This window comes from Leucopleurus acutus, assembly GCF_964270905.1.
Source record: "Leucopleurus acutus genome assembly, chromosome: 11".
In the NCBI taxonomy this organism is placed as follows: Eukaryota; Metazoa; Chordata; class Mammalia; order Artiodactyla; family Delphinidae; genus Leucopleurus; species Leucopleurus acutus.
Genome location: NC_139152.1, coordinates 25,965,309 through 25,984,959, shown reverse-complemented (window position 1 = coordinate 25,984,959; position 19,651 = coordinate 25,965,309). Strand labels below are relative to the sequence as shown.

General features: G+C 35.1%; 1 protein-coding gene across 2 annotated transcripts in view; it reads left to right on the top strand.

Moving 5' to 3' along the window:
• IPO8 (importin 8) overlaps positions 1-19,651 on the top strand; it is a 70,188-nt gene that overhangs the window by 9,700 nt on the left and 40,837 nt on the right. For both annotated transcript variants that reach the window (XM_082851069.1, XM_082851070.1), the window contains exons 3-11: positions 1,123-1,279; positions 4,291-4,449; positions 5,442-5,598; positions 10,561-10,650; positions 12,141-12,235; positions 12,679-12,763; positions 15,048-15,182; positions 17,017-17,116; positions 19,357-19,433. In XM_082851069.1, the coding sequence (XP_082707195.1) occupies positions 1,123-1,279; positions 4,291-4,449; positions 5,442-5,598; positions 10,561-10,650; positions 12,141-12,235; positions 12,679-12,763; positions 15,048-15,182; positions 17,017-17,116; positions 19,357-19,433 (1,055 nt within the window). The remainder of the gene's footprint in view (positions 1-1,122; positions 1,280-4,290; positions 4,450-5,441; positions 5,599-10,560; positions 10,651-12,140; positions 12,236-12,678; positions 12,764-15,047; positions 15,183-17,016; positions 17,117-19,356; positions 19,434-19,651) is intronic.

Sequence of the window (19,651 nt, the reverse complement as noted above, 5' to 3'; positions counted from 1 at the left end):
TCCCTTTCACTCTCTCAAATAATTTTTGTTTTTATCCTAAAAAATGGAAATCCTAGGTGAAATTGTCTTTTTCAGACCTGTGTTGAATCAAAACTAATGAAAGAAGACCTTGTAGGATGTCAGGTTTATAATTTCATTGGGTTTCTGTTGTATTACAGCCAATGTAGAACATATTGGTTTATTCTCTGTGGTATAATGCTTTTACGAGGCAATTTACTTTATGTTAAAATTGAGATGAAGGGAGGATTGGGTGGAGGGGAGAAGGGAGAGGAGAAACTTAAGGGAAGAAAGTTATAATGCTTTGCAGATCACCTTTCTTTATTCATATATATTATGTATATGTAAGAATATGACACTATAAGTCAGTATTAATTTACATTCAGTGCTCAGCTGAGATGGTTAGAAAACTTAACACCCCCTATCAAAATTCTGTAGCAGTATGTTAGCTTCTTTTAGAAGTCTTTTGTTAAATGTTGATGATTAAAAAGAATAGGAACAGAATCATTGATTATGTGTTTTGATAGAAATAAACAGGTAAGAAATTTCCTGAGATTTTTCAAAAATATTTGAAAGCTGATGTCCTTTTCTTTATTGTTATATTTACAAGTGGCAAATATTTCAAAAGGGTTAGATAAAAATTACCAGTACTATAGGTATTTCAAAATAGTAGTGCGAGATAATAGCCAGTGAAAAAAAAACAACAAAAAAAGCAATCTCCACGAAGGACTGTAGAATTTCATGTGTTGTCAGTTCAGTATTAGGCATTATGAACAGTATGACTCTTATGGTCTCAAAGTACTTAGTAGAGTTTCATTTAGACCATCTTGTGTTTAGTCTAAGTATGCATACTTGAGTTCCTGGATCATTTTTCTGTCATGTAAACTCTGGAAGCTTGATTTAATGAGATGTTTTCTGCTTAGACTTGCTTTACTAGCTAAAGAGAAACTTTCAATTCTTATCCATTTTCCCTTCCCCTCTTGGCTATTTATAACTGTAAGATTTTCCATTTTTGCTGGGTATCATGTTTAGCATTGAAGGGTTTAGCCTTTCATGCTCTGTAAAGCTGAATGAAAGCCATCTTTTTGATACTGCTACTTCAGCATTTTTTTTTCTCTGACTTAGCTGCCATTTACTTGAAGAACATGGTGACCCAGTACTGGCCGGACCGAGAACCTCCACCAGGAGAAGCAATATTTCCATTTAACATTCATGAAAACGATCGCCAGCAAATACGTGATAATATTGTGGAAGGAATAATTCGGTCTCCAGATTTAGTGAGGTACATTATACTGTTTCTATATGCTTAGTAGGAAGCCCAAAATATATGAATGGGGGAGGTTGGATTTAATCATCAGCCTCAAGTTTGTTTTTTAAAAGAGATAAAGTAATGAAGATGGGCACTCAAAGAATACAGTTTTAGTTATTTGTTTTTGCATTTGTAATTCTTTGCCTCAAAATATTTTGGAAAAAAAATTTAGTTTCTATAAGTTGCCACAAAAAGAGTGGAGGCAAAAATCTAACGAAAATTGTTGTATAGATCCTTGCTATGTGAATAACCTATGTTCTTAGTTATGAGCTCTTGACTTTTTACTATCTGCTTTTCTTTTCCCTGATACAGGGAAATTGACTTCTGGGGGTTTTAACCTACCAGTTTTTGTAACACTTTACCTATCTTTTTGTTCGTTTTTATGAACTGAGCTTCTTTTCCTTTGAAGAAGACAGGATAGAGAAAATACAAACTAGAAGAATTGTCTTTGGCTTTTCAAATTTAGATTAGATGCTGTAAAGCAGCACTGTCCAATAGAACTTTCTGCAGTGATGGAAATGTTTTATATCCACACTGTCTGATATTTAGCCATGTGGCATAGAAGCCAACTGAGTACTTGAAATGTGGCTAGTGTAACTGAGGAACCGAATTTTTAATTTAATTTTGATTAAATTACGGTGTGTGCATGTAGCTGGTACTTGCCCTTAGTGGATAGCAGAGGTGTAGGTCAAAAAAATTATGCAATCTTAAAAGAGGAGAAACAAATTCTTTTCACCATGAGCAAGTGATTAGGTTGCTTTTGAAAATGTGGGAGGGAAATAGATGAAATTGAGGTAGGGGAATGAAATCATTTAACTTCAAGAGATTAGATGTAACCTATCCCTGAGTGTATAATGTACATTGGCATAAGCAGAAGAAAGGGAAGAAAGTGTGAGGATAACAGTGAGGAAGGTGGACATTGAACACCTCTTTGTGCAGTTGTTTGGGTAAGAAGAGAAAATAGGGGTATTGATGAAAGAAAATCATCATTCTCATTGGTTGCCCAAATGCCATGTGGCACTGGCTTCCCTGTGGTACAATCATGTGTCCATTTCTTGTCAAAATCTTTACATTTTCAAATCTCTCTGAATCTTGCAAGCAATGCTTCTACACTTTAATATATGAAAGGATGGCTGTTCATAAACATCCTTTGCTTAGCTTGGAATTGAGAAAGGATTAAGAGGGTCAACCTAGGGGCTTCCCTGGTGGCGCAGTGGTTGAGAGTCCGCCTGCCGATGCAGGGGACACGGGTTCGTGACCCGGTCCGGGAAGATCCCACATGCCGCGGAGTGGCTGGGCCCGTGAGCCATGGCCGCTGAGCCTGCGCGCGTCCAGAGCCTGTGCTCCGCAATGGGAGAGGCCACAACTGAGAGACCCGCGTACAGCAAAAAAAAAAAAAAGAGGGTCAACCTGAAGATGAAATTAAAAAAATGAAAAGTTTCAGTTTTATTGAATATAAATATGACCTATTTGTTGTTTAGAACAGCTGCTGGTGGCACAAGAGGTTATCTTTATCTTTATTATGAGACAGTTCTTTGTGGCTTTGCTTCTTTTATGTCCTGAAGGCTTAACTGTAACTACTCTTTTTTTCTTTTTGGTACGCGGGCCTCTCACTGTTGTGGCCTCTCTCGTTGCGGAGCACAGGCTCTAGACGCGCAGGCTCAGCGGCCATGGCTCACGGGCCCAGCCGCTCTGCGGCATGTGGGATCTTCCTGGACCGGGGCACGAACCTGCGTCCCCTGCATCGGCAGGCAGACTCTTAACCACTGCGCCACCAGGGAAGCCCTGTAACTACTCTTAAAGAAATATTCTCAAAGTTTATTTAAGAGTATTGCAAAGGATCTTTTGCAATTATATTTGGAAAAGATCCTTTGCAAGGAAAAGGCATTATTTGTTTGTTTCATTTCAGTGAAATCAAGTTATTGGCTGTTGAACTGAACACATATCTTTTTCTTGGCACTGTGGAATCCTGATTTAGCTAGATTCACTCTCCATCCATTTGCAAGTGACCATGTAAGGACATACTAATAGTTAGTAGAACAGAAATTTTTTTCCCCTCACTCTTTTCAATCCCAATTATAGTTGTATCCAATTGAGGAAATGATTACTGACCTAAGTGTTATGAGATCACATCTTTCATAGCTTCACTTTGCAGTTTCATTTCACCTTCACTTTTCAGGTTTCTTCTTTTTTTAATGTCTTTCCTGTTGCTTTTTTCTTTATTTCTTTGGAAATAGTTCTTAGCATTCCTCTTCAGGAATTACCAGCTAATGCTTGTTACTTCATACAAAAATTAGGATCTCAGGAAGCTGTGATAGGTGCAAAATACTGTGTGACTGGGAACTGATGATGAATGGTTCCAGGGTTTGGCTCACAGAGATGTTTCCCACTGTTATGTAGGCCTCCATTTTACTTACTTTGACCATTTTTAGGCTAAGTTTGTCCAGTTGAAATGATCAAATACTTTTTTGGTTTTGTCTCCCCGTTAGGATATAATAACCAAAATACAAAATATAACAAGCTGGGAAATTTTACAGAGCTGGGCTGGATTCATTGTCTTTTTCTTGGAAAATTTTTTATGAATTTATTTTAAGTTTTTTTTTTTTTTTATGGTGTGGACCATTTTTAAAGTCTTTACTGAATTTGTTGCAATATTGCCTCTGTTTTACGTTTTGGTGTTTTGGCCACAGGGCATGTGGGATCTTAGCTCCCCGACCAGGGATCAAACCCACAACCCCTGCATTGGAAGGTGAAGTCTTAACCACTGGACCACCAGGGAAGTCCCTGAATTTATTTTTAAATTCTTTATAGGACTTTATAGGTTTTTCTTTATAGGACTGCTCTTTTTCCCTCCACCCCAGATAAATATCTATATAATGTAAGTAAATAGGAATCAGAGTGTTTTTATGTACAATATTAGAGGTCTTTGAAGCCTGATATTTATAACTACTTAGATTTTGGACTTTTTTCCCCCCACTTTATAGAGTCCAGTTAACAATGTGTCTCCGTGCCATCATTAAATACGATTTCCCTGGTCACTGGCCAGCGGTAGTCGACAAGATAGACTATTACTTGCAATCACAGAGCAGTGGAAGCTGGCTTGGCAGTTTATTATGTCTGTATCAACTGGTGAAGACATATGAGTAAGTTGATTTCTATTGGCTGAAGATACCAGCCTCCTGTTACTTAGAAGAATTACATTGCATAGAGGGGTCTGCTATGGGTGTTCTACAGAATCAGGTTAGATTGGGAAATGTTGGATTAAACACAGTTAAACATGTTTATTTACTATAGTTTTTCACAGAATCTTTAATCTGCTAATGTACTAATCTCTAAGTTAGTGCTTCTCAAACTTATTTGTTAGTTTCAGAGGACCATTTATTAACAGTTTTCCTTGGAAATTTTGATGGAGAGGTACCTTAACATTTATATTTAAGTAAGCACATCATTAAGTAAACCAAACATTTACCTTTTTGGATGCAAGGTAGAAAATGTTCAAGTTTCTTTGCTAGTGACTTTCTTTTCTATAAAAGTTGCTTGGGAGGTGTGGGACTAGTGTCACATTTAATAGCATTGCTTTCTAGCTTCTAAGGGGATTGCTGCTTCTGCATGCAAAGTCCTGTAGTCTTCCTTCTAAAATGATTTTTAGAGTATATTTTAGATTTATACTTGTTAAAATGACCTAAGAGCACCTAAATTTGTAAACTGTTTTAACTTCTCAAAGTAGGGTGGTAGATGGACAAATGTTTTTTCCACCACATCATTTGTTACATAATAGGAATGTCTATTTGAACTGTTTATCAACTTGTATTTTATAGCAAGAATTGTGGTATGTGAAAATTAATTTAAGTACTAGAAAAATTCATGTAGGAAAGTTGCAAAACTGTCTTGGATTTTTTTGAACTAGTCTAAATCTTTCTAGAAAGATTTTAGGTATTCTGCCTAAAACAGGGATATGCTTTTTCAAAGTTCCTTTCAAGTTTATTCTAGCAATCCAAACAGAAAATGTAAGCTAGTGTTTGGAATATTATAGCTTTATATAGTTTAAAAATATTATTTTTCATTCATTGTTTATAGCTCTTTTGTGGGGGGGGGGAGAAATTATTGTTCTCTCTTTTTGTCTTTGCTCATGTAGATATAAGAAAGCAGAGGAAAGAGAACCTCTTATAGCAGCAATGCAAATATTTCTGCCTCGTATTCAGCAACAAATCATGCAGCTCCTTTCTGATTCCTCACATTATTCTGTATTAATACAGAAGCAGATCCTGAAAATCTTTTATGCACTTGTGCAGGTAAGTTTCTATAGCAGAAGACAAATACGGTGCCTTGTATTTCTGCCTGATACATAGAAAGTGCTCAGTAAGTGTCAGTTATTGTTAAAAATTACATATTGTATATTCTCACATGTATTTCTTTAAAAAAATCCTTATGAGAGAACAGACTTTGAGAGGTCAACTTAATTGTCCAAGGTTATCTGAGTGGCAGAGCTGAGATTCAGTGTCCATATGCCTTTCACCCCTAGTGTCTGAAGTCTGGGTATGGAAGAAACAAGGTAGTTAACTTCCCTGAAACCTGATAATTTGACTAATCTGTCCATAGCATTCTGCCTGTAAATTAGTTATGATTATAGGAGAAGAGGAAGGAAAAGAAGAGAGTTCCTTTTTTTTTTTTGCGGTACGGGGGCCTCTCACTGTTGTGGCCACTCCCGTTGCGGAGCACAGGCTCCGGACGTGCAGGCTCAGCAGCCATGGCTCACGGGCACAGCCGCTCCATGGCATGTGGGATCTTCCCGGACCGGGGCACGAACCCGTGTCCCCTGCATCGGCAGGCGGACTCTCAACCACTGCGCCACCAGGGAAGCCCTGAGAGTTCCTTTTTTTTAATTGGGAAATCATATTGATGGTAGTTTCTTTGCATTTGACCCATTTAAAGCTAACAAACAAGATTGAGTGCCTCATTTACCTTCATTTAAAATACTGCCTTTTTCTTACCTGAAAGCTATAAAGAACATTAATATGGAATGTTTTAAATATAAAAATATTTAAAATTTAATCCTCAAAAGACTTGGGTAAGTTATTTTGATCTGGGTGGAGAAGAATAATTGTTGTCAGTTTAAACTGTTTGATGTTGAATGGATTAAGGCTTTATTTCATGCTTTCTAGTTAAATTAGTCACGGCAAGAGGGTAGTTTCATCAGGCTGGAGAGCCAAGATAGTTTGGTTTTGTTCTTGGCTTCTCTCTGACTTAAGTATTTTCATACTGTTCTAGAGTATTTCACTTGAATAAAGATTTATATTTTTAGCCTCATCTTTTAAACTTTTAATAGAGATAGTCCAAGGCAGATTTTCCTTGTTTTTCAGCTTAGCCTTTTTTGGGGGAGAGAGAAAGGGAAAGGAGGCACATCTGAGAAAAGAGAAGAAACTAGACTACTAGGAAAACATTCCTTCATCCTCTTTTTTCTTTTTTTAAAAGTAATAAGGTAGGAAGATGTATGGTGCTTTTGTTTTTGTTTTTCTGTTCAGAAATCTTCCTCAGGAGAATCACTTTTTGGCAAATATTTTTTATTCAGTGAGATGTTTTGCCATTAGATATAGTAATATCCCATTTATTCAGAGCCAGACTTCCCTTTCCCCATTGGGAGAAGCATAGCCAGGAATCAGTAAGTGAGACAGAGGCTGATGAAATAGTTTTCTTAAAACCTCTACTTCTACTTGGTTTGCTAAGAGAACAAAAATCTAAAATTTTTTTTCTCAACATGTATGTGCTAAAAACCTAAAAAACCAGAAAAAAACCCTCATCATTTTAAACCATTTTAGTAATCTATTATATGCTAATACAGTAATATTCTTTAGTGGGAAATCCTGGAAGCAAAAATTTAGAAGGCTTTAGGAGGCACAGTTACAGTGTTTATGGAAGTAAAAAGTGATTGTCTAACAATTGGGGATGAGGCAGAAAAATTTATGTTTTAGAAAGTATGACGCAATGAAATTGATTTTGTCTAAGCATTTATTAAATATTGTGTACAGGACTGTTGAATATTCCATACATATTTCAGAACTCGTTTGTCCAGAAGTGAACTCATTGTTACTTTCCCCCAGGCCTTAGCCTGCTCCTCCTATGTTCCCCATCGTAAAGCCAACTGACTCCCCACTGCATTTAGAACAAAGTGTTAACTTTTTCCCATGGCCTATAAAACCCTTCATCTCTTGCCTCATCTTATACCATACTTAGCTTTAGCTTTGTTCTTTGCACTCCAGCCATATGGAAATTCTTTCAGCTTCATGAGCAGGTCATGTCCTCTGTCACTTCTGAGCCTTTAAGGCACTGTGTTTCTGCCTGGAGCATTCTCCTTTCCCTTTATGCCCTGGTCAATTTGTGCTCCTCCAGGTCTTGGCTTGCATATCACTTCTTCCAGGAAGTTGTCTCTGATAGTAGCAGGCTGCATTAGGTGGTCCTCACGGGTGCCCTTATCAACGTTATACTGCTTTTATCTGTACTATTTATCATACCATATTGTAATTCCTTGTTTAAATGTGTTCCCCCTCACCCCCCCAACTAGACTGTGAGCTTTACTTAACATTATGTCCTTAGTGTGTAGTAGGTTTTGGACTGCTTGGATGCAGAGGTGCTATGCCTCATCTCCTGTAGCTCAAGGTGTAGTAGGGGTGGGGTTGCACACTGAAATACAGTGGACTGTGATTTCATGCCACAGTGTAGAGGAAAGTAATTGAAAAAATGTTTCTTGAATGTTTCATGATGTAAAGATTTTCATTAAAGTCATTAAAATGAGTTTCCACCACAAAAAAAGATAATTATAGGAGGAGAAATTAAGGAAACACCCCTATTTACAATTGCATCAAAAAGAGTAAAATACCTAGGAATAAACTTAACCAAGGAGGTAAAAAACCTATACTCTGAAAACTATAAAACATTGATGAAGGAATTTAAAAACAATACAAAGAAATGGAAAGATATTCTGTGTTCTTGGATTGGAATAATTAATATTGTAAAAATGTTCATACTACCTAAAGCAATCTATAGATTTAATGCAATCTCTATCAAAATACTGATGACATTTTTCATAGAACTAGAGCAAATAATTTACAAAAGACCCTGATTGGCCGAAGCAATCTTGAGAAAAAAGAACAAACCTGGAGGTATCATGCTCCCTGACTTCAGACTATACTACAGAGACACAGTAATCAAAACAGCATGGTACTGGCACAAAAACAAGCATATAGATCAATGGAACGGAACAGAGAGCTCAGAAATACACCCACACACCTATGGTCAATTAATCCATGACAAAGGAGGCAAGAATATACAATGGAGAAAAGACAGTCTCTTCAGTAAGTGGTGCTGGGAAAACTGGACAGCTACATGTAAATGAATGAGATTAGAACATTTCCTCACACCATATACAAAAATAAACTGAAAATGGATTAAGACTTGGAAACCATAAAACTCCTAGAAGAGAAAATAGGGAGAAAACTCTTTGACATAAATCATAGCAATTGTTTTTTGATCTGTCTCCTAAGGCAAGGAAATAAAAGCAGAAATAAACAAGTGGGACCTAATTAAACTTAAAAGCTTTTGCACAGCAGAGGAAATCATTGACAAAACGAAAAAGACAACCTACTAAATGGGAGAAAATATTTGCAAAGGATATGACTAATAAGGGGTTAATATCCAAAATATATAAACAGCTCATACAACTCAATATCAAAAAAACAACCCAATTAAAAAATGGGCAGGAGACCTGAATAGACATTTAGCCAAAGAAGACATACAGGTGGCCAACAGGCACATGAAAAGATGCTGAACATCACTAATTATCAGAGAAATGCAAATCAAAACCACTGGATACCACCTCATACTGGTCAGAATAGCTATCATCAAAAAGTCTACAAATAACAAATGTTGGCAAGGATGTGGAGAAAAGGGAATCCTTGTACGTGTTGGTGGGAATGTAAATTGGTACAGCCATTATGAAAGCAGTATGGAGGTTCCTGAAAAAACTAAAAACAGAACCATCACATGATCCAGCAATTCTCCTGCTGGGTGTATATCTGGAAAAAAATGAAAACACTAATTTGAAAAGATACAGGCACCCCAGTGTTCATAGTGGTATTATTTACAGTAGACAAAATAAGGGAGCAACCTAAGTGTCCATCGATAGATGAATAGATAAAGAGGTGGTGTGTGTATCTACATATACACAATGGAATATTACTCAGCCATAAAAAAGAATGAAATTCTGCCATTTGCAACAATGTGGATGGACTTAGTGAAATAAGTCAGACAAAGAAAGACAAATACTCTTATCACTTATATGTGCAATCTAAAAAAATAAAACAAACGAATGTATATAACAAAACAGAAACAGATTTACAGTTATAGAGAACAAACTAATGGTTAACAGTGAGGAGAGGGAGGTGGGGAGGGTTGAGATAGGGGTATGGGATTAGGAGACACTAACTACTATGTATAAAATAAATAAGTAACATGTACAGCACAGGGAAATATAGCCATTATTTTGTAATAACTTTAAATGGAGTATAGTCTATAAAAATGCTGAATCACTCATATGCCCGAAACTAATATAATATTTTAAATGAACTATACTTCAAAAATAAAAAGATAATTTTATGAGGTAATGGAAGTATTGACTAACCTTATTGTGATAGTAATTTCATAATGTATATGTGTATCAAATTGTCTTGTTCTATACCTTAAACATACATAGTATTATATATCAATTATATCTCAATAAAGCTGGAAAAATGAAAAGTTTGACACACAAAGGGGTAAATGGTAAAAAATCACTTATCTAGAATCTCATGTTGAACAAATGATGCCTTACTGTATTATTATAATTTTTTACTTAAAAAAGTAGCTTAGGGACTTCCATGGCAGTCCAGTGGTTAAGGCTCCACACTCTGAATACAGGGGGCACAGGTTCGATCCCTGGTCAAGGAACTAAGACCCCTTGTGCTGCACAGTGCGGCCAAAAAAAAAAAAAGCCTAGAGAAATAATTCATGGCATGTATATTTTCTAGATTTAAAAAATTTAATTTACATACATATGTTTATAGAACTGTTTTAAGTTAAATTTTAGGTTGAACCACCTGAAATTACTAATTTCATGGTCAGGTGTTAACCGTTTCATATATTTCAACCTTTCAATATAGATAAATTGCTGATTTTTTAGAGGGGAGGAATTATTGTCTGATGTTGTTGTCCTTTGTTTTCAGTATGCATTGCCTCTTCAGCTGGTGAATAACCAAACCATGACAGCGTGGATGGAGATCTTCCGAACTATTATTGACAGGACTGTTCCACCTGTAAGAAAGGGCTTCTGTTCCTAAGAAGAATGGGGAAAACTTGGGTTTGGGTTATTTGTGGTAGATTGATTTATTATACCAGCCTGCTATTTAGAAAAAAAAAATTACTACTGTAATAAAAGTAATTAATGATACATACTCATTTTTAGAAAGTTCAGATAAAATTAATAAAATAATAACTAATCCTACTAAAAATAACCATTTTTAAAACTTGGTATTTATTCCTCTTGTCTTTTTTTCTCTACATTTATATACAACCATATTTTTTTTCTTTCTACAAAAAATATTACAGAATCTTTATAGGAAGAAGTGATTAAAAAGGGTATGCTGACAAAATCTTATTAAAAAGTAATTTAAAAGGGTATACAGAAAAAGGAGGATTAATGAAATTTGTTAGGAGGAGCAATCATTTTATATTTGTAAAAATGGTATAGATAGGTACTGTTTTGAAGTTCATTTTTCACTTAAAATCTATTGTAAATATTTTGTATGATTATGAAGTTTTTTACATTGTGTCATTTTTGTTGAATGCTTCATTTGCTAGATATTTAGGTTGTTTTAGTTTTTTAGTGTTTTAACTATAAGGATGTAGTTAAATTTTTATGCACATACATGATTATTTTGTTTGGATAACCTCTTAGCAGTGTTTAAGGCTTTGACAGATCTTTAATTAATTAGTTAATCAATTAATTGAAGTATAGGTATACAATATTAGTTTCAGGTGTACAGTGTAGTGATTCAGTATTTTTATAGGTTATACTCCATTAAAAGTTATTAGAATGTAATAGCTATAATTCCCTGTGCAAGACTTTGACAGACCTTGCAAACGGCTTTCCAGAAACAGTGCAGTGGCTTATACTTTAATAAGCAGTGACTGAGAATGTCTGTTTTGTTAAATTCTAAGTTTGCCGGTTTGATGGGTGAAAGATGGTGTCTCATTTTTATCTGTAGTTACAGTGATACTATATTTCATCTATCAGATTAACTCAAATAATCAAATTAACTAAATTAAAATATATCAAATATTTAAAATTTTGAGCTTGTCTCCAAATGTGCAGTATTCCTTCCTTTGCCCATATCTTGGGACAAATTATGTTGAGGTTTAGTTTATACACATAAATGCACAGAACTTAGTGAACAGTTCAGTGAATTCTGACAAACATACGCTTGTGTTACTATCACCCAGATCAAGATATAGAACTTTTCTGGCATCTCAGAGAGTTTCCTTGAGGGATATGGTATTTTGTGTTTTGTTTTCTACTTATTTGGGCCTTTTAAAAGATAGAAGATAAAACAACAGCACTGGTTGGTTGAAATTTGCTTGTTTAATTCCTACCTAGCAATCTATAAAGTAAGAATTTGCATTTGTTTGGCAGTCTGAATTCACATTTAATTTTACTTAATTTGTATCAATATTTATTCTGCCTTTGTTAGTCACACAAACCTTTTCATTATGTGGGAATTTTATCTGGGTGTTTTTGTCCTCCTAGGAGACTCTGCAGATTGACGAGGATGATAGACCAGAATTAGTCTGGTGGAAGTGTAAGAAGTGGGCATTACACATTGTAGCTCGTCTCTTTGAACGGTAATTCTGGTTATTAGATTTACAATCTATGGTTGGTATTTCAGTATTGGATATAATAAAATTGAATAGGTCCCTTGATGCTCTACAGTATATGATTATTTTTCTTTAGAGCAGCAGAGGGCAAAAAGTCACCCTCTGCTTTGTTTTAAAGCAGGCTTAACTGTGATCACTGGCTTTGAGATCATAGTAAGGTGAACAGTCTTCTCTGGATCTTTCTATTCTCTGTAAAAAGGATCGAGAAATGATATTTCTGTCTGAAATTTTAAGTATGGCCTGGAGTCTAAGTACAGCTTGTCATAATTTCATTTTGGGGCTTGTGAAAAAAAGGTAAAATGTTAGTTTCCTTCCCAATAGAATACATCTTTCAACAAGTATTTAAACTGGTGAGCATGCTTTGTTTCTAAAATTTGCAGTATTTAAACATTTTCTCTTTGTATTTTAAGATATGGAAGCCCAGGAAATGTCACAAAAGAATACTTTGAATTTTCCGAATTCTTTTTGAAAACTTATGCAGTGGGAATTCAGCAGGTAATAAACTTACATTTTTTAAATAGAAGCATGGTTACTACTGAAAGTAGTTAAGTCACTTCTATCCATTTAAAAGTAGTTTACAAACATGTTAATACATATTTATAGGGGGATGAAATGGCAGCTCTGGGAATCTAATACAGTGCAGTCAGTTTTAGAACCAAATGTCCTAGGGTAGCTACTGCAAGAATGTCCCTTCTAGACTCCTAGATGCTGGACTGAAACCTTTCAAGTCTGTTGATTGATACTTGTGTAGCAGTCGCCAGTATTAGATCAGGTTCTTAAGTTAACTTCCTGATCTCACATGAGTTTCTTACCCTCTATTTGTTGGAGCCCCACCTCTTTGTTCTAAGCTTTTATATCAGAAGATTTAGGTAATAGGAATTGATCTATTTCAAGAGGAGTTGAGCTCAGAAGTTAAGACTTTCAGCTGAGAAGTTACACATATTTGTGGAAGTTTGGGAACCATTCTGTACAGTGAAAATTAGGAGTTCTTGAGAAATAATCCAAGTTGATATTAATATTTACAAACTACAAAGGATAGATGGGCGTGAAGACTATCTGTATTGCCGTTTGAATCATGAAATTTTTGTTTCTATTTCAACAAATGAAATTCAGTAGTGATTGAGCATTGGCTGTGTCAGGGCTATATTAAGGAAGCAAAGATTAATCAGACATAGTAAAAGGCTTTCATGATACAAAGGGTGTTTCTAGATTTTTATAAATCTATGCAGATCAGTCTTCTTTACTGTCAATGATAGAAAGTTCAAGCCTGTCATCTTAGATGGAATACTTCCTTTTATGGATTATCATTTCTAAAAATTACCTTGCAACAATTCAGGAAAGCTATGGCTATAATTTTCTCACAGATTATTTTGTTGGCCCATGAGAAAGTCTGTAGGGAAAATTGGTGAGTGATGAATAAAATTATATATTCAGCCATTCATTTTGGATACTAGGATAATCAGGGAGCTGGTTAGCTCTGTCTTCTGCTCTTTCCACTGCTGTTAAACCCCAGTAAGCATCCTAAAGTTGATGCCCTCTTCTGGTGTGTTCAGTAGAGGTTTTCCAGCATCACATAAACATGTATGTACACACACATTTAAATTTCATGCTGTTGCATCCATGTCATAAACTGTTTGAACCTTGGTCATTTAAAGTATATATTCCTGATATTTAAAAAATTTTTTTTTTTTAGTCAAAAACTGTTCTCTTCTTTACTATTGTGTCTCATCTGCGACCACCTCCACTTTGTGTGAACAGCAACTGTATTAGGAAGAACTGTGTTTAGTAGCATCCATTTTTAGCCTGCATTGCAGAAGGAGTTTCTAGGTGATAGTAGGACTTCTGACAAATTTTATAAACCTGAATTTAATATAACTTGAACTGAATTCATGTTCTGAATTTATAAATTCTGTACATGTTTTAAAAGAACCCCTTTTACTTATTCAGCAGTTCAGTGATAAGCTTGCTGTAGTGAAGGGCTCTGGAGATCAGGAATTGGAAGACTTGGACTGTGTTGTAGTGCAGCCTCTGACTGCATGTCCTTGGGCCCTCACAGCTGCTTTGGGCATGGTTCTTTCCTTAGAAACAATCTTTTTTTAAAAATCAATATTAAAAAAAATAACTTCTCAGTTTTTTGGTATTTCTACAAAGACTTTCCGTGGTCTGAGATTATAAAATAAAAATTTTCCACACTCTTTTTTAGTTACTATGTGGTTCATTTTTTGTTGCTGTTGAAATATTTCCCTGGAAATATCTGGAATTTATTTAGGTGTGAAGTTTAGTTAGGGAGCCACCTTAATTTTTTTCAGAGGGCTAGTCAGCTGTCCCAATACTGTTTTTTGGATAACTTACCGTTTTTCTTTCAGTTGAAATGCACCTTTATCAAATATTAAAATATGTTTATGGTGTCTCTTGCTATATGGATGTGTTCAGTGTTCACTTAGTCAAATCTGTTACTATTTGACAGGAGTCTTAATTTATTTGAAGAGCTAGTATGTGGAAGAGTGTATAGACTTATTTTGAGTAGTTCCACAGGTTAGAAGCAGGATAAATGGCTGGAAATCACAGTGAGACACCCTTCAGTTCAATATCGCAAGGACCTATCTAAGAATTAAAACAGCTTGTGTGCTGTCTCACAAAATATTTACTTCTCTAAAAATCTGTTAATTTTTATCTCTTTGACTTCTGCGTTGGTTTTATGTCATGCCTAAAATGCCCATCCTGTTAACTTTAAAATTGTTTGTGTTTTCCTATGTTTTCTCTTCCTATTTTCCTGTAGGTACTACTAAAAATTTTAGACCAGTATAGGCAGAAAGAGTATATAGCTCCCCGTGTTCTTCAGCAAGCATTCAACTATCTCAACCAAGGCGTTGTTCATTCTGTAACCTGGAAGCAGATGAAGCCGCACATACAGGTTAGTGTCAGGGAGCAGCTCTCGGAAATCATTCTCTGGTTAAATTTTCTGGACAGGGTAAGTGTTAACTAATCCCATATTTTATATTTAATATGTTTTTGTTTCCATTAATAATTTCGAATGAATGCAGTCTTATATCTGATATGAAGGACCTGGAAATTTAAGTATTTGAGAAGAGTGAAGTTTTCAAGTTGTATGAATTGGAAGACTTGGATTTAGTTAATCTTGCTTGGAATCTTATTTAGCCTCTGTTTCTCCTCTGTTAGGTCAGATAATATTTTTCTCCCCTTCTTACCTAAAGGTTGCTAGGATCAAATGAGGTATTTTGTATGATAGAATTTTGAAAACAGTCCCCAGGGCTCTACTAAGTTAGTGTTATTTTGCAGGAAATGCAGCCTGATACATGACCATTTTCTTTTGTGGGTATGAGCAAACAAGGTTTTTATTTCTCTTTTTGGATTGTTAAATACTATAAAAGAGTTAAAGTTTTCAGTTTTTATATCAATTGTGTACCTAAAGGTAGAATCAGCATTTTATTAAAGAATAAATCAGAATGAAAAATTATGGACCATTAATAAATTAATATTTACATACAGATAATTTTGGGTAATTCAAAGATGTTAGGAATGGAATTTTTTCCTCTCAAACTATGAATTCTTAAATTCTGTAATCTCTAAGGTGGTATCTAAAAAGTAAAGCAATTTGGTGTCTAGGATAGAATTTGTTTAGTGTTATCTTATTATAGGTCTTACAGATATTAGATCTTTTGCATTGTTTTCTGTGGACATTTTAATAATGTTTGCCTAATTCCCTTGATCAAATAGTGATTGGTTCTTGCAATTAATAAAGATACAGATTTCATTTTATTTTACTGTGTGCCTGTAAAGTAAGGGTGAACTGTGATAGCATTTTTTTCTACTTGATGCCTTTGGCCTTATTTTTACATGGCTGTAATGTAGGAGTAAGAAAACTCCGATTATTAGGCTGAATTTTTTTCTCTTAGAATTACTTAATTTGGAAGGAGTGATAAGAGATAATTTTGTTCTTACATATGTAATTGTTAGAGCACGGAAGGGCTTGGTAGAGCATTAGTGGCAGTGAACATAGAGGCTGTTAGATGTGATTTTTTTTCCCCCCACTGAAGCCTGCGCTTGTAGGGTAGGAAATTAAGTTGTTGAAAATGGAAAAAGAAGAAAATGTTAATGTTGTTGAAATATTGACATTTAGGATCAAAATGGAAATGTAAAAATGTTCACAATAAGTAATATAATAGTAAATATAACCTTGGTTTGATATTTATTTCTCTTAAAGAATCAAAGTATGTTTAGGTATGTTTAATATTGATAGTAAAACTTTTATCCCCTCTCTTGCCTCAAAGAATAGCATTCATCCCTTTCTCTGTACCTTTAATCAGTTGTTGTTTAAAAACAATCTTATGGGCTTCCCTGGTGGCGCAGTGGTTGAGAGTCCGCCTGCCGATGCAGGGGACACGGGTTCATGCCCCGGTCTGGGAAGATCCCACATGCCACGGAGTGGCTGGGCCCATGGCCGCTGAGCCTGCGCATCCGGAGCCTGTGCTCCGCAGTGGGAGAGGCCTGCGTACCGCAAAAAACAAAAACAAAAAACAATCTTATGTTTAACTTCTTCTGCCCCCACCTCTACCCCTTACCCCCAAGGCTTTTGCTTTCCTGCTTTCACTTTAGCCAATGCAAACTTGACAGAAAGATTAATATAACAGTTTGGAAAACTAACTTCAGGAAGGCTTTCATTATTTGTGTTCCCCAAATGTGAATAGTCTATACCCATTTGTTGTTTTGTTTTTTTCTCTTGTTAGAATATCTCTGAAGATGTGATTTTTTCTGTGATGTGTTATAAAGATGAAGATGAAGAGCTGTGGCAGGAAGATCCATATGAGTATATAAGGATGAAATTTGGTAATGGAGATGATTTTAGTCCTCATCAGTTCCTGGCTCCGTAAAGTAATAGAACTAAATTTATACTTTTAAGCAGATTTTACTACTTTGTTAAATTCCCAGAGTTCTGCTTTTCACGATAAACTCTGAAACTCGTGAGAGTTTGATGTTCTGTTGAACCGATGGACTTGAGATGAAAAGCTGCTTTATTTGTCCATCCCTCTCATGGGTGCTGAAGCAGTCATGGAACCATCTATGTATAACTCTTTCTGTTGTGATGCTGATCTGCAGGGACCATTCCTTTCTGTGCCTTTTGGGATACCTATTTGTAGATTGGGTTGTTCTCAGTCTGGGAGATCCTTTGCATTTCTGCATATTTTAGGAGCACCCCAATTTAGTTTGCATCCTTAACCTAGGGACTGAGTATTCCACAGGGGAATGAGATTACTTCTGATGACCCCACTGTGTGGCCCAGTTCTCTGTGGGTCCTTTTAGCCTTGGATCTTCCAGGAAGCTGTTGAATTGTGTAGGTTGCCTCAGTTCATTCCCTTTTGTCACCAGTTTGAATTAAGCACTTCCTGGAGTACTCAGGCACTTAGCATAGGAAGATATTATTTGTGTACCTCTGTTCCTCCCATGGTGAAGAAGCTATCTGAGGGCAGGGACTTTATCTTACTTGCTTTATTTTGTATTCTCCATCCCTTCTACACCCCTACATTCCTCTGCAAGTTCTTGGCCCTAGTCTGCCTTCAGTGAATGTTGAAACAAATAATTGATAAGACTCGCACTGCCCAAGGCATGCTGAAGGTACTGTGACCACAGTGCTTTCCCCTTGTCGGGCCATATGTCTCTAGTTACTTGAGTTAAGCCTACTAATATAGATGCTAGATTATTGGGCTATGTTGTTTTCACAGTGCTTTGTGTTTAGATTCTTTGATTCAGTAAGTGAGGAAGCGCCTCTTTCCTTTGGAGACAAAGTACAGGAAAAGCAAGTGAATGAGAAACAATATTTACCACTGCTTTATCCTTCCATTCTATCATTTCTATTTGAAAATCATTGTACATATGCATGATTTATTAATTCCCCTTCCTAATGCTTTTGTTTTCCTAGTTTGCTTTGACAGAGCAGAATGATTAACTGGTCTTTCTTCTGTCTTTTTTAAGGCATTTTTTTAGTGTCTAGCTTTTCTATGATACCTGTTTTATAATGTGCAGTGTATTTGCTTAACTTTCAGAAGGCTACCATTATTTTACTTATTCTTCATATCAAATAAGAAAGTATCTCAGTTTTTAGAAAATATAATAGTTAAGAACTGTGTGTGTTGATTGATAGAATTTACATTTTATTGATTAAAAGAGAATATGGGTAATTCAAGACTAGCTAAAGTGCCTTTTTTCCTTAATCATTTCCTTCTGTAGAATGCAGTGGGTATTACTTAATATGTGTATTTTACTTTTAGATAACTACTGGGGAGAACAATTATGTTATTAGTCTTCTTTTTATATTTTTGTCATGTGCAGTTATTTATATTAACAAAATACCCCTGTCTAAATGTATTGACTGATATTAACAATGGTGTTTTTAGATTTGGTAAAAACTGAAGGAGCTCAGGCTTTGATGTTAAGACAGCCTGGATGTGAATGCTGGCCTGGTTGCTTACTCACTGTGTGACTGTGGGCAAATTACTTAACCTATCTGAGATGGAGTGTTTTCAGCTATAGTATCTTGTGTGTGTATGGGTGTCTATATGTGTATTATCAGTTTGTTTGTTTCTCTTACTACGTAAGCTCCATGAGAACCATTTTTGTTTGATATTTGTATCCCCAGAGCTTAGAAGAGTGCCTGGCACATAGTAATCACTAAATAAATTTTTATTGTTTTTTGATAGAGGTAAAGCATTTTTCCTATCCTCAGTGAAACAGATATGCCTAATATGTATTGTTTGTTTTAATGTGATTATTTAAAAGGACAACCTTTTAAATAACTTAGTATTTTAATAAATATCAAATAAAATTTAAATATTTAATAAATAACATTTAATTTAAATATTTAATAACTATTTAAAATATTTTAAAAACATTTAAAATAAATATTGTGCATGAGAGCAGTGATGATATATCTTTAGCTTTTTTGTGCTATAAACCAGTGTTATATGTTGACTGTTTTATTTCTTGGTTTTGGAATAGTGGTCAATAAGGTTTAAAATCTATAATAAGTAGTTGTATTTTTGCTAACATGGTTTAAACTTTTAAAATCTTAGATATTTTCGAAGATTATGCTTCTCCCACCACAGCAGCCCAGACTCTCTTATATACTGCTGCAAAGAAAAGAAAAGAGGTATATAGTTATTCTTTTTAAATACAAAACTGAAGGGTGGCCTGTGTTCATTTGACACTCTAATGAATGCCCCTAGTATTTGAAAAATTATGTTAGTAGTTATAATCTGTTACTTTAAAAATATTTTTCTATCCTTGTAAGGGAAAAAGGATATTTTGTTTTCTTACTTATAATTGCTTGATAGCACACAATAAAATGGCTTTATTTTTGAAAATTTG